The 14,197-nt window shown below is 37.6% G+C and overlaps 3 protein-coding genes across 9 annotated transcripts; 2 read left to right on the top strand and 1 right to left on the bottom strand.

The window, feature by feature from the left end:
- The first annotated feature begins 1,427 nt into the window (after window positions 1-1,427).
- On the top strand, window positions 1,428-4,027 carry LOC111442894 (pectinesterase QRT1). The gene is made up of 5 exons (XM_023080454.1): window positions 1,428-1,765; window positions 2,562-2,757; window positions 2,847-3,050; window positions 3,144-3,379; window positions 3,880-4,027. The coding sequence occupies exons 1-5, from the start codon at window positions 1,428-1,430 to the stop codon at window positions 4,025-4,027; spliced, it is 1,122 nt and encodes a 373-aa protein (XP_022936222.1).
- LOC111443563 (DNA-dependent metalloprotease WSS1-like) lies at window positions 2,502-7,734 on the bottom strand. 7 transcript variants are annotated; one of them, XM_023081427.1, is made up of 7 exons: window positions 7,533-7,734; window positions 7,287-7,445; window positions 6,669-6,864; window positions 5,889-6,273; window positions 5,572-5,786; window positions 5,085-5,296; window positions 2,902-3,289 (listed from the first exon to the last, which is right to left on the bottom strand). In XM_023081427.1, the coding sequence occupies exons 1-5, from the start codon at window positions 7,634-7,636 to the stop codon at window positions 5,662-5,664; spliced, it is 969 nt and encodes a 322-aa protein (XP_022937195.1). In that variant the 5' UTR covers window positions 7,637-7,734; the 3' UTR covers window positions 2,902-3,289; window positions 5,085-5,296; window positions 5,572-5,661. The 7 variants fall into 7 exon arrangements, with proteins under 7 accessions (XP_022937192.1, XP_022937195.1, XP_022937194.1 ...); XM_023081430.1 differs by lacking the exon at window positions 2,902-3,289 and adding an exon at window positions 3,644-4,021 and having other exon boundaries at window positions 5,572-5,690; window positions 5,782-6,273; XM_023081424.1 differs by lacking the exon at window positions 2,902-3,289 and adding an exon at window positions 2,502-2,732 and having other exon boundaries at window positions 5,572-6,273.
- Window positions 7,735-8,819: 1,085 nt separating this feature from the next.
- On the top strand, window positions 8,820-13,386 carry LOC111443691. The gene is made up of 6 exons (XM_023081619.1): window positions 8,820-9,166; window positions 10,540-10,882; window positions 12,315-12,399; window positions 12,534-12,620; window positions 12,719-12,958; window positions 13,056-13,386. Exons 1-6 carry the CDS (start codon window positions 9,027-9,029, stop codon window positions 13,130-13,132), a joined length of 972 nt encoding a protein of 323 aa, XP_022937387.1. The 5' UTR covers window positions 8,820-9,026; the 3' UTR covers window positions 13,133-13,386.
- Window positions 13,387-14,197: the final 811 nt, after the last annotated feature.

The following is a 14,197-nucleotide window of genomic DNA, read 5'->3' as shown; positions in this document are numbered from 1 at the left end:
AAACCTCCTTAACCTAAACGGATTAAACAATTGAACACTTAAAATACGGATTAAATAATTGTGTCTTCATAACTATATTGAGTGTCGTAAATGCCCAGTTTCTAGATTTCAATTTAAGAACGTTATATGGAAATAGAGTAAAGAGCTGAAGACTTAGAACACCGAACATTTAAGTTTATTGTAACGGGTTTTAATAATTTCATAAATTAAACAAATTGTATACTTAATAACCTCACTTAAGTGTTTGGAACGCCCCAAACTCATAACTCATAAGAACTCATAACTCAACTCTCTATCGTCTCTCTCTCCTCACTCTCTATGATCTCTCTCTTCACTCTCTATAATATCTCCTCTTCTCTCATCTTCTCTCTCCTCACTCTCTCTCTCTCTAACTTCTCTCTCCTCCCTCTTCTCACTCTCTATGATCTCTCTCTCCTCTTCTCTTCTCTCTCCTCACTCTTTATAATCTCTCTCCCTTGCTCCTCTCTCTCTCTCTCCCTCTCTCTCATATATATCTCTCTTTATAATCTCTCTCTCTGAAATGGGTTTTATATATCTCTCTCTCTTTATAATCTCTCTCCCTTTATAATCTCTCTTTATAATCTCTCTCTGATATATATATATATCTCTCTCTCTCTCTGAATCTCTCTCTCTTTATAATCTCTCTCTCTCTCTCTTTATAATCTCTCTCTCTCTGAATCTCTCTCTCTTTATAATCTCTCTCTTTATAATCTCTCTCTCGGAATCTATCTCTCTATAATCTCTCTCTCTATAATCTCTCTCTCTGAATCTATCTCTCTATAATCTCTCTCTTTATAATCTCTCTCTTTATAATCTCTCTCTCTGAATCTCTCTCTCTTTATAATCTCTCTCTCTTTATAATCTCTCTCTCTCGGAATCTATCTCTCTATAATCTCTCTCTCTGAATCTATCTCTCTATAATCTCTCTCTTTATAAACTCTCTCTTTATAATCTCTCTTTATAAACTCTCTCTTTATAATCTCTCTCTGATATATGTATATCTCTCTCTATAATCTCTGAATCTCTCTCTCTTTATAATCTCTCTCTCTCTCTGAATCTATCTCTCTATAATCTCTCTCTCTGATATCTGTGTGTGTGAAGTGGGTGTTTGTGTATATAAAAAGAGAGAGTGGTTTGTAAAAAAAAAAAACACAACACACAAAGTAGTGGGTCTGGTGGGAAGTTAAATTTCAAAACTCCCAAACTCATTGATTACTCAAAACACAAACCCTTCGCCTTTTCTTCTCTCTCCCATGCAAAGACAATCCCTTCCATAATTAAAACCTCACTCAAAAACTCTTTTAATCTTCCATCTTTTAAACCTCCTCCTCCTTCCCTCCACACCCTTTTAACTCCTCCTCCTCCTCCTCCTCCTCTCCCAAAAAAAACCATTCTTTTTCCCCACCATGACCACCCTCCCTCTCCTTCTTCTTCTTCTCCTCTTCGGTCCCTCCGATCCCGCCTCCGCCCGTGCCGCTGCTGCTCCTGCTGCTGCTGTTCTTGCTGCTGGAGGTGGTGATAGGTATGCTATCAGTTGGGATGACTTGCGTGTGGATGTTCCGTCGCGCCAGGGGCTCAGCTCCGGTGTGCATGGCGGCGGGGTTCAGAATGGAACTCGAACTAGAATCATTGTGGTGGATAAAACCTCCTCCGGCGACTCCACCACCGTGCAAGGGGCGGTGGATTTGGTTCCTCATAATAATAATCTCAGAGTTAAGATTTATATTCGTCCTGGCATTTACAGGTAACTTCTTTTATTGTATTGTTTCATCCTTCCTAGGAATGTTTTTAAAACGTTCGTCGTGTCGTGGTCGTGATCTTGATCTTATTCGTAGTTAGGAATGGGGAAGAGGTCTAAACTAATGGACATTAATGAACCGTCATTCATGGACGTTACAAATGACACACAATCAATTTGTTTCAAGATCGTAGGCAGCACCGTATGTTGTATCTCGATCATTAGTTCAATTCATTGAAAGCTTTCAAAATTAGATTTTATTTTTGAGATTTTGGCCTTAAATTCAAAATCTTTTCTTAAGATAGATGAAAATTACGGTAGAAAAATCCTAGGTTTGTGTCGATTTAGGCTCTTATTTTTTTAAAAAAAATATCTAATATATTCCAAAATATTTTTTTAAAAAAATATCCAAAATTTCAATCTTATGTTTAATAAATCTCGATTTTTAAATAATTAATTGACCTACTACATATAAAAAAATAATAATTTTTACATCTAATAAACCCTAAACTTTAAAATAAATTTATATTTAGCAAAATCGAGAAATTTAAAAAATACCAAAATTAATGTTACTATAAGCATATTAGATATCACCCATAAAAAATTAAAGTTCTATGAAATTAATCGGGTTTTCTTTTCTTCGGAATGTATATATACATATACATATATGTGTGTGTATGTGTATGTATATGTATATAATAAATCTCTAAATTTTTTTTAAAGAAATATATATTGTTTTGAATTGATCTACAAAACCAAGATTTGATGATGAACTAAAGTGTATTGTAATATGAACTTGCAGAGAGAAGGTATACATACCCATCACCAAGCCATATATTTCATTGATAGGAAACAGGAAACGAATGACAGACACTGTAATTACGTCGAACAGCAAAGCTTCCGACAAAGATGTCAGCGGACTCGAGCTCGGGACATATAGAACAGCGACGGTTGCAATCGACTCCGACTACTTCTGTGCATCAGGAATCACATTCGAGGTTAGCAACATAAACGAAGATAAACAAAGATAAGAGTATTAAGTATGAAGTTACTGAGTTTTGTAAGTTCAATGTGGTTTGGTTTGTAGAACACAGTTGTTTCAGCGCCTGGAGATAAGGGAAGACAAGCTGTGGCTCTAAGGATTTCAGGAGAGAAGGCTATGTTTTATAGAGTCAAGTTCTTGGGACAACAAGATACACTTTTGGATGATATGGGCACACACTATTTCTATCAATGTCACATTCAAGGGACTATTGATTTCATATTTGGTACGGCTAGATCGCTCTATGAGGTAACGAGTCTCGTTACTAGACACGTAGTTGATACCTTTCGAGTTTTGAACTTGTCGGCTGATGTTTGTCTGTTTTTTTCTCTTGAAAACCAGCAATGTGTGATAACTTCCACGGCGGAGACCTTTGGAGCTATAGCAGCGCATCATCGGAGCTCGCCGGACGATGACACCGGGTTCTCTTTCGTGCGCTGCGTGATTAATGGAAGTGGCAGAGTACTCCTGGGAAGAGCATGGGGGACCTATTCAAGAACAATATATTCTTACTGTTATATTGAAGATATGATAAGTCCGTTAGGATGGAGCGACTGGAGCGACCCATCAAGACAAAGGTAAGGCAAATATACTTACAATAACGACCCCCCGACACATACACACACATACCATGACATTAACCGAGGTGGGCGTAAGTTGACCCGAACACTCACAAGGATTATAAATATCCCTCCACCTCTTGAATCAAGCTCATCTAATAGAAATTTTCAATTCTTATCAAGACAAAGTATACTTACCATAATGACCCCCCCGACACATACACACACATCCCGTGAGATTAACCGAGGTGGGTGTAAGTTGACCCGAACACTTGCAAGAATTATAAATATCCATCCACCTCTTGAATCAAGCTAATATTGTTATAAGACAAAGGTAAAAGGCAAAGTATACCTATAATAACAACCCCCCGACCCCCGACACATACACACACATCCTGTGAGATTAACCGAGGTGGGCATAGGTTGACCCGAACACTCTATATAAGAATTATAAATATCCCTCCACCTCTTGAATCAAGCTAACCTAATAGAATTTTTCAATTGTTATCCACACACAGGACAGCAGTTTTTGGGCAATATAGATGCAGGGGCAGCGGAGCTAACACAAAAGGTTGGGTGCCATGGGCAAGGACTTTCACCTCCGAGGAAGTGAGACCTTACGTAGATAGGAACTTCATCAATGGAGAACAATGGCTTAACCTATGATGAGATATAACACAAAGAATATCAACTTTTGACACTTCCAATACAAAAAAACATATATAGAACAACCATCATGTTGAGTTCCAATGATGGAATAACAAACAAAAATGTAGCAACAATTACATCAACGCCAAAGAGTATTTAGAAACAAGCGTCTATGTTTAGAACATTTTATAATTCTTTCTAGTGGTTATCTACTTCCTTTTTTGCTTACTTTATTGTAAACAAACTTAAATAATAGGGGCATGAATTGAATTATTGGATTGATTATTTATTGCAGAGAAATCAGTTTACAACAACACTTCGATCAATATTATGGATTAATGCTTTTTCAATGTTTCAATGATCAAAATCATGCATGCCTTGAGAGTATATGATCGATATAAAACTATGACTAGCATATATATATATATATCTAGAGAGGGGTCTTGATTTGATTTGACTAGCTTGCTAATTCTTTTAATACAATGCTGAGTTCCATTGATTGCATTAATTCATCCGGCTGGAAAGAAAGACTGAAAGAGTTAGTATTCATGAGAAAAAATTTCTCACAATAGAACAATTCTCTACAAAGCTCTAAAAATGGGCCCAAGCTCATCGCTAGTAGATATTGTTCAATTTGAGCTTTCCCTTTTGGGATTCTCCTCAAAGTTTTTAAAATATGTCTGCTAGGGAGATGTTTCCACACCCTTATAAAGGGTGTTTCGTTCTCCTCCCCAATCAATGTGGGAACTCACATTCCTAGTGGATGACAAAAAGTTTCTTAGATTGACTCATAAGATTCCTCAGACTCTTCTAAGGCAATACCATATTCTGACTATATATTAAGTTCGAACCAAAGGAATGAAGAAGACCTCAAACTTCACTGCATTATGGGAGGAAGACAATTTACATGAATATGAGCAAGGGGTTCAAAACTTCATAAAAAGCATGCTTGAAGAAATGGCTAGTCTCTTGGACGGAAAATGGCAGAAGCATCCCAAATGTCAAAAGGCAAGAGATGCAGCAGCTTAATTTTCTTAGCAATCAGCTAACTTATAATGAAGTTTAGAAGCCTTACAAGCATACATCAAAAGCCTCTCACGTGCCAATATTTGGTCCTCGAGTTGACACTCGTTGGCCATGAGAATATCTCCATTGACCACAGGCTGAGCATTTCTCCAACTTCACACTGTTTTCTAAGGTGCAGAATTTACACGACCAGAATTTGTATTTGGTATCAGCAGCTTTTGGCTTCGGTGAGAAACAGAGCTCACATATTGAAGCTAGTGGCTGCATGACAATGAACATTGGCATGGAAAAAACAAACAGTGAGAAGCTTGGCAGGACGATATATAATAAACGTGCCCATAATGATACTTTAAGGTAAATATGTACATTTTTATATGTAGCAATGTGAAGTTAAATTAAAGGACTAATCTATGGTGCTAATTTTTACAATTCTCACTCCAGTCCAAGCATGCATTGAGGAAAAGTATAGAGATTGTGCAACGATGATGTTCATATAGTAATCAAATATATGAATCAATGAAGTTCAGAACACATACTGGATTCAGTAAGGTGCAATTTCCACACTCCCACATGGAAAGTTCTCCAGGATGAGTAGTTCCATCATGAATTGGCATCAAATTAGAGGATCAACAGGGAAGATCTATTGAGGTAGTTTCTGCACAAGATTGAGGAAATGGAACTCTATATGTCATTTTATGACGCTTATTTGATTCGGCATCATAGCCAGCAGAGGAACCAGGGATTACATTATCTTTGGATAAATCAACAAAATCGGGTTTCAGGTGACCATTGGATGACTTAATAGAACTCCTTTCTGACTCACGACATCTTTTATGGTGTAATGCATCCACACCCTGACTTGGATTGCTAAACGGCCCTGATTCACCTGCTTGGGGGGGAAGCGCCGCTTCTGATGGAAAATCAGAGCAGCAATCCTCATCCACAGGCATTGCTTGAGATGAAGCGCACCAAATATCATCCTGAAGCCTCCTTTCTGCAGCCATTGCAGCTGCTTGTACAGGACTTAGTGCGACCATGATGTCGCTATCACCACCAAGCCATTTAGGCCCAGATGGAAGTAGAGATCTCAAACGTCTTCTTCCTTCTGCAGCAACTAGGGAAGATTTGCGAAGGGAAGAAAGAGGGGATTGATGCATATTACCACCCAAACGTCTCCCCGGGATATCAAATCCCTGTGCTGTACCACTAATTCCCTTAGCCATCAACTCCTCACATTCCTTCATTTTACAAAAACCATCAAATGGGATGCATGATAAGAGGAAATGTCCAATCAAAATGTAAATTTCCAAGAATAAAATAGAACAATACAAACATGGGATTACACTGATGAACGTTCTCTTAAGTGAAACATATGCCCATGAGTTGTAAATGGAAAAAAAAAATTCAGTCAGGCAGTAAAACATGATGAGCAATTATGAAACGCAAAGAACTAAAAGCAGCAAAATCTAGTCTAAGTACAAAATTAGACGATTCCTCCTCCTTGCAGCAGTTAATAATAAATATCAAAAAGACAATGCCACTACTTTAGTCTCTGATCAGGCCAATTGCTTTAACCATAATTATGTCAATCAATTGGCATGCAATAGGGTTATAATAAGCGCCAACCAGAAACCTTTCTAAGCCCATCCCAAAGCTTGAAGAAATTGGCATTGTGAGGGCCATGGAGATTGTGGCAAAGCTCATGTAGCATTGTATCCAACACTTGATTGAAGGGGAAGAAATCTCCATCCCTATTTGGCCTTCGAAGCCTCAACTTCACATGAATTCCACGTCCCACATTTACCCCTAAAAGTGCTGGATTTTTTGGGCTGCAAATTTATCAACAAATCATAATGCAGGAAGAAATAGACACCAGAATATTTGAATACATCAAGAATAGAGCAACAACAGTAGGAAATTCATTGTTTCCCCTTACCAATCACAAGATTAAAAAGCACAGGGATAAACCAAGAATGAACATTTTGGGCAGTTTGATTTGGTTAAACAAATTTCTCTTTTCATCATTCCTTGCAACAAAAACTAATAAAATGAAAATTAACATCTTCAGCATTTTCATTTCGAATTTTCATTTCGTCAGATCCACCGAGAACAATGTAAAATATGATAAACATAGAATTCAAGAGGAAAATCAACAACAAAAAAATTACAATCCTTCCATTATAATGAACAACATGGTTGAAATTTCAACCTACCAAGAGAAAAGATACTGCGACTTTTAAATAACATTTACCAGAACTCCGAAAGAACCTTGACTCGCCATTTGTGCCTACGCATAATGGGTTGGACTTGTTTGGCAATTCTCTCCAGCATCTCCTTTGCTTCTTTCTCTCCAGCCTTCTTCTTCAAGGCTTTAATTTCCCAAACTTTGTTAATATCGCTCACATCCATACTAAGAAAGGTAAAATTCGGGAACTTAAACAAGCGATTAAGCACGCGAAACTTAACAAATCAGATTCACCGTAATTACAGACAGAACTGAAATCGGAATCTGTTGATTCGAAAGCATATTCCAAGCAGATTAAGGATCATTTGGAACTCGAATCGGCATTGAAACTTGGAAGAAGAGAATTGTTTCACCATGATCGGGAATTGGCTCGACGGCAAGAAATCCTGATAAGGATCGGCCAGGTTTGGGACGCATTTCGAAACTATTGGAGGGATTTATGAAGTTCATAGACGCGCTTTATATATTTAACTTCAACTATAATGTTTTTTTTTTTTTTTTTAATATTTGGGGAAAATTCAATTTATATCATAATTATATCAATTATTATATACCCTTTCTTAATTATTAATATTTATTTTCACTCCATTTATTTAAAAAACCAACTCAAAATAAACTAAATAAAATTATTACATTTTTCTTTCTTAATAAGAAAAATAAAAGAGGACAGCACAATTTTCTTCCAACTTTTTCTACTGAGCAACGAGGATGTCACGGTCATGTTTGTCCAAGTACGTGTTGCCTATGACTACACGATAGATGTCCCATTCTTGCTTGTCAAGGACGTGTTGTCTATGGTTAAATGCCCGTTCCAAACCACTTTTGCATGCTTTCAACCTAGATAGGTCGTTTCACGTTGGGTCAATATGAGGATATATGACCATTCACCAAAACCATGTCTATACCCGCCATAGCTAAAATGTCCAAGAATGTAATGTAGGAGAATATGACTAGTCATCACTTCTTGTTATATGTTATTTAAGCTGTGATATTTCTTTATTTGCTTGTAGTCATATAACGTTATTTTCTTCAATTCTTTAAATGATTTTCAAATGTATTTCTTCTACTTTTAAAATTTTATAGGTTTTTATTTACTATAATACCGACAATATAGTATTTTTTTTTAGTAGAAGAGTATTAATGAAAATTTTTAAATTTAAGAATATTTTTTAAATAAAGTGTTTTTTTAGACTAAATTTATTATTAAAATTTTTAAAAATTAAAAGATTATTTTTTTTAGATAAAATATAAAATTTATAGGTATTTTTATTAATTTAAAAAAGAAAAAGAATTTATATATATATATATATTTAATATAATATGGACAATATAAGTATTTTTTAATCTTTTTAGTGGAAGAGTATTAATGAAAATTTTTCAATTTAAGAATATTATTTAAATATTATTAAAATTTTAAATAAAGTGTACTTTTTTTTTCTTTTTTAGATATTATTAAAAGATAATTTTTTTTAGATAAAATATAAAATTATATATATATATATATATATATATATATATATATATATTGGGAATTTACAAAAGATGAATGGGTGCAGAGTGAGTTTCCTTGTGCTAGTAAACATGGGCGAGCTGATTTTTTCTCATTAAAAAGCGATTTTTGGATCTTGGGTTTCTCTGCTTGTTGCTCACACTCAGCCCAAGAATCTCTATCCAACAGCCGTAACATCAAATCCGTTTCGTATTTGATCAACTTTTCCTCTCTGGATTTCTAAACTCAGTTCAACAATGGCGGGTCTTGCTATTGTTATGGATCTATTACGGAAAAATCCGGCCGTCAACGCACCGCAAAGCTTCCACTCTTATGGGGCTTTCTCCGCCGCCGCTGCCGCTGCCGGAACCCCTTTTGCCTTCAGAGCTTTCTTAGGGTATGTGTTGATGCGTCAATGGTTTCGATGTTCTTGTCTTGAGTTTGATTTCTTCGTTATCGAGATGATCGGATTATTTTTCTTTTTTTAAATTCACTTTTATCTGCTGGTTGTTTCTTTGAATTGGATTCGTCTGTTGAGATTTGTAGTTTTGATGAAACGATAGAGTTCTTCATTTGTTCTTCTTGGAATTTGAGATGAGCTGATTCTGTTTGTGCAAATCGTTGGTAATCAGTTGTTAATCATTGTTTATTTGTTTGAGAACGTGTTTGTGTTTGATTTTTCATTATCTGTTTTCAGTTTACATGATTTGGGATGGGTTGTTTTATTCAAATTTGCATCTAGATCATGTTCTTTATGGTGAAGTATGATAGTTATCTTCATATTTGAAATTCTTTTGTAACTCTAGCCTTTTGATGATTATTATCAATTGGAAAGAGCTTATCATGTAGTTCCTTGACGGGGTCTGTTGGGAGAGGAGTCCCCGCATCGGTTAATTAAGGGGTTGATTGTGGGTTTATAAGTAACGAATACGTCTCCATTGGTATGAGGCCTTTTGGGGAAACCAAAAGCAAAACCATGAGAGCTTATGCTCAAAGTGGACGATATCATACTATTGTGGAGATTCGTGATTCCTAACATGGTATCAGAACCATGCCTTTAACTTAGACATGTCAATAGAATCCTCAAATGTCGAACAAAAAAGTTGTGAGCCTTGGAGGTGTAGTCAAAAGTGACTCAAGTGTCAGAACAAATGATGTACTTTGTTCGATGACTCTAGAGAAGGAGTCGAGCCTCGATCAAGAGGAGGTTGTTTGAGGGCTCCATAGGCTTCAGGGGAGGCTCTATGGTGTACTTTGTTCAAGGGGAGAATTGTTGGGTGAGGAGTTTCCCCATCGGTTAATTAAGGAGTTGATCGTGGGTTTATAAGTAATGAATTACATCTCCATTGGTACGAGGTCTTTTGGATAAACCAAAAGCAAAACCATGAGAGCTTATGCTCAAAGTGGACAATATCATACCATTGTGGAGATTCGTGATTTCTAACAGGGTCCTCTACCTCGGCCTCTAAGTTGTTCATATTTTGGCGGTTTTAATGAAGTTTTATGATGTTTCTGTAAAAAATACAAATGATTAACAACTTAATAACTCTCGGAACTGGATTAGATTTTAATCCAATTCTCAAGTGAACGAGTTTTGAGCTTCATATGATGGATGATAGACTCTCGAAAACTGAATACGTGAAATCTGCAAGCGTTCTTAGATTTACCATCATCAGGATTTCGCTTACATGAAATTGCATCTTTCTAGTCAGTTTATACTATGATTTACCTATGGTTGGTTACTTAACATGATTGGTCGTGCTACGACAGTAACCGGATTCCAATTGCTCATTGTGATGCCGGTGTGGACGTGACCGAGGACTACCTCTCAAATCTACAGAGTGCATCAAGGAAAATCTTTCAGCATGAGTCTCTTCAATACACTACAAAGGAGTACAACATTGAGTTAAAGCCATTATTCTCTGCTTTTCAATGGAGGATGCTCGGTATGACAACGTTGAGGTCGTTTCTGATGTTTTATTTGCCTCTTTTGGAGCCCCGTGCAAAGTTGGAAGACGAGGACGATGAGGACTTCTTCAACGACGCTCAAGAAGAGCAGCAAGTTGATCTAGTTTCTCCCTTTAAAAAGTCGATCAAGCAAATCGTTCGCGAGGTTTGTTGAATTACCCATTCTCCGTTTTTTTCTTCAACCAAATACTTGTTCTTTAGCTGATCTAAAAGTATGTTTTTTTTTTCTTTTTAATTGACCTGTGTTTTGGTCTGCCTTGAGTAAAAGCTTTTATGAAGTCTTCCAAATAATTTTTAAAACTTGTCGAGTTGTTTTTCCCTCCGTATGGTTAGGTCCGAAACCATACTTGATATCGTTCATGTAACAACCCAAATCCACCGTTACCAGATATCGTACTCTTTGGGCTTCCCTTCGATGTTTTAAAACGCGTATACTAGGGAGAGGTTTCCACACCCTTATTAAGGAATGCTTGGTTCCCCTCTCCAACCGATGTGGCACCTCACAACTCAGTAGTTTGCTTACTGCCTGCCTTCGTTGTGGGGTTAAACGGTTGTAGAGTTACGTATTGGTCTTATGTCTCTGAGGATAGAATGTCACCTATGTGTTCCATGAACTAAGTGATACTTCATTAGTGAAAACTGCTTGATCTCTGAGCGGAAGTTACTGTTTATAGCATCCTGAATTTTCATATTATTTCGCCTATCAGCCCATTCCTCGTCAAACGCTCGAAATTGCATCGTGTTAACCCCACTTATTTGTCATGTACTGAAATACTATCTTCTTTCTGGCTATTGATTAAACGATAAGCGTAATCGATATTGAAATTCTGTCTTTGTGATGTCTCACATTGGTTGGGGAAGAGAACAAAACTCCCTTTATAAAGGTGTGGAAACCGTCCCCTAACAAACGCGTTTTAAAGCCTTGAGGAGAAGCCCGAAAGGGAAAGTCCAAAGAGGACAATATCTGCTAGCGGTGGATCTGGACGTTACAAATAGTATCAGAGCCAGACACCGAATGATGTGTCAGCCTTCTCGTTGTTCCTTGAAGGGGGATAGACACGAGACGGTGTGCCAGTAAGGACGCTAGGCCCCAAAGGGGGGGTGGATTTGGTGGCGGTCCCACAATCGATTGGAGAAAAGAACAAGTGCCAGCGAGGACACTGGCCCTGAAGGGGGTGGATTGTGATGTCCCACAGTTGTTGGGGAGGAGAACAAAACACCCTTTATAAGGGTGTGGAAACCTTCCCCTAGCAAACGCGTTTTAAAGCCTTAAGGGGAAGCCCGAAAGGAAAAGTCCAAAGAGGACAATATCTGTTAGCGGTGGATCTGGGTCGTTACAGTCTTGTATTTCATGGCTTACGCTCGAGTTAAATGTTCGAAAAATGGTAAAATTTTTCGTTCAGGACTCGAGCAACCAGCTTCCGGGTGCAATATCTCTATCGAAACTACTTTGTTGCCTTGATTATTCTGGAACCTTTTGTTCTGCAATGTCTTCTTTTTTCATCTGTTTCTATAATGGATATTTCTTATAACATTTGAAATCAAGTTCATTGATCACTTTATTTGGATATCATCAGACTACGGTCGTCACAACGAGACGCATCTTGGAAAGAATTTCGGTCCACTATTTTTCGCAGCGTATTGCATGGAAGCTTCTTAAAGGTAACTATCCTCACCGTTCCTAATTTTTCGACATCGTTTGAAATGGCAAACAAGATTTAAAGATAGTTTTCTTCCATTTGTAATGGGTAGCTAGCAATGTAATAAACCAACTTATCTATTTATTGACACGACAGATGTTCCGAAATCCGCCATTCGCAAGGCAGGACGAGGACTGCCTACTTCGGTCTACTTCTTTAGAGTTAGCAGGACAACGTTCCGAGGTTAAATTCCATTATCAACCCCCCCGCCCCGAAAAAAGTATATCCATCACCATTCTCAGATGCTCATTGTGTTTTCCTGCTTGGACTTGACAATACAGGACACGCTCTAGGAGTTGCAGCGTCATGGCTTGTCCAAGTCGGTATCGAAATCTACCGATACATATCTGCGAAAGTAAAGCCCAAAGAAGACGATATGAGCGATGATACTGATAAAGTTATACTTTTAAGGAAGAAGATTGCAGGCGCTACTCTCCGATGTAGCACATCGCTAGTTTTCGCTTCCATTGGAGCAGGCATAGGCGCCACACTCTTCCGCCCATCGACAGGCCAGTGGATCGGTAAGTTCTCACACCCTTCTAAACCCATCGTTACTATCAGTACTGTTGCGTCGTGACTCGTTTTTGAATCATTAGAGTCCTTTGATTGTGTGTGCAGGATGTGCTGTGGGGGACTTGGCAGGGCCTGTTATTGTGACAATTTGCGTGGAGAAAACGTTGAACTTGGATCTTTAGCTCACTTGGGGTATAATCTTCTGACCATTCTTTGAAACTTCATATGGGAATGTGTATTGATTCCTTCTGGATTTTCTTCTACTGAGCCCCTGAGGACAGGCCGTTAATGCATAAACTCCATTTTTCTGTAATAGCTTTTTGGTTCCATCATCATTTTAGGCCTAATGAGATACTTTGATTTTAATATCGTCTTTACAGGGACACGTTTCGGGCCCTGTATCTCGACTTTACATAAAATTTAACCCGTTTCGTAACTATTTGTTTTTTGGATAAATTATACTTTTGGTGTCTGGTGCTTGGAATTGACCTAGTTTTTAAGATTGAGACACTTGAGTACTGGAGTGATTTGAATGAGGAATCTTGAGAATAAGATAACTAAGATAGGGTTAGAAGAATTGGAAGTCACTTATACAAATAAGGTGTGTCTTCCTTTTCGATCGCTCAGTCATATGAACTATGTTGGTTGATCTCTAAGAATTTTTTTGGGATGTATGTGAGAGATCTATGGGGCAGTCTTTACTCTTAGGAACGAGAAGTAGGTAACATGACCATGTCTTTGGGGAATGTCGAGGTCATCATGTGCCAAAGTTGGGTTTCGAATCTTAATTTAAATTCTGGGCATGGATCGGTATGCAAATTAAATATTTTATTTTCTTCCTAAATCTCTCAACTCTCCTTGTTCCATCTCTAAACACCATCTCTTAGGGAGTCTTCTTCTCGACTCACCTGTCTTCTTCCTCTTATGATGGTGACAGTAGCAACGAGTAGAGTTTGCTCCTCTCTCGAGGTGCTCCTATTAGTTATGACTTTTCGTTTGACATTTTAGCTGAGCATTCGGACCGTGCTCCACCCCGATGAGCTTATGCGGTTCATCTTCCCTAATGTTCAAAGTTGTTCTAGTTTGAGAAAGGAGCACCACTGGCCGAACGCTCTGAATGAACAAGAAATAGATAAGGGAATCAATGAATTCTTATTCCACCGAGTTGAAACTAGCAACACTTTGAATGAACAAGAAATAGACAAGGGAATCGATGAAGTCTTATTCCACTGAGTTGAAACCAACAT

Source organism: Cucurbita moschata, unplaced genomic scaffold (assembly GCF_002738365.1).
Source record: "Cucurbita moschata cultivar Rifu unplaced genomic scaffold, Cmos_1.0 Cmo_Scf00005, whole genome shotgun sequence".
NCBI classification, from domain to species: domain Eukaryota; kingdom Viridiplantae; phylum Streptophyta; class Magnoliopsida; order Cucurbitales; family Cucurbitaceae; genus Cucurbita; species Cucurbita moschata.
Note: the sequence above shows the minus strand (reverse complement) of the source record. Positions and strands in the feature narration are given on the sequence as shown.

Coding starts and splice junctions, on each gene's coding strand:
- LOC111442894 (XM_023080454.1), top strand. CDS start 1,428: ATGACCACCCTCCCTCTCCTTCTTCTTCTTCTCCTCTTCGGTCCCTCC. Junction 1,766..2,561: donor ATTCGTCCTGGCATTTACAG/GTAACTTCTTTT, acceptor ATGAACTTGCAG/AGAGAAGGTATACATACCCA. Junction 2,758..2,846: donor CATCAGGAATCACATTCGAG/GTTAGCAACATA, acceptor TTTGGTTTGTAG/AACACAGTTGTTTCAGCGCC.
- LOC111443563 (XM_023081424.1), bottom strand. CDS start 7,636: ATGGTGAAACAATTCTCTTCTTCCAAGTTTCAATGCCGATTCGAGTTC. Junction 6,865..7,286: donor AAGGTTCTTTCGGAGTTCTG/GTAAATGTTATT, acceptor ATAAATTTGCAG/CCCAAAAAATCCAGCACTTT. Junction 6,274..6,668: donor TTTGGGATGGGCTTAGAAAG/GTTTCTGGTTGG, acceptor TGTAAAATGAAG/GAATGTGAGGAGTTGATGGC.
- LOC111443691 (XM_023081619.1), top strand. CDS start 9,027: ATGGCGGGTCTTGCTATTGTTATGGATCTATTACGGAAAAATCCGGCC. Junction 10,883..12,314: donor TCAAGCAAATCGTTCGCGAG/GTTTGTTGAATT, acceptor GGATATCATCAG/ACTACGGTCGTCACAACGAG. Junction 12,400..12,533: donor TGCATGGAAGCTTCTTAAAG/GTAACTATCCTC, acceptor TTGACACGACAG/ATGTTCCGAAATCCGCCATT.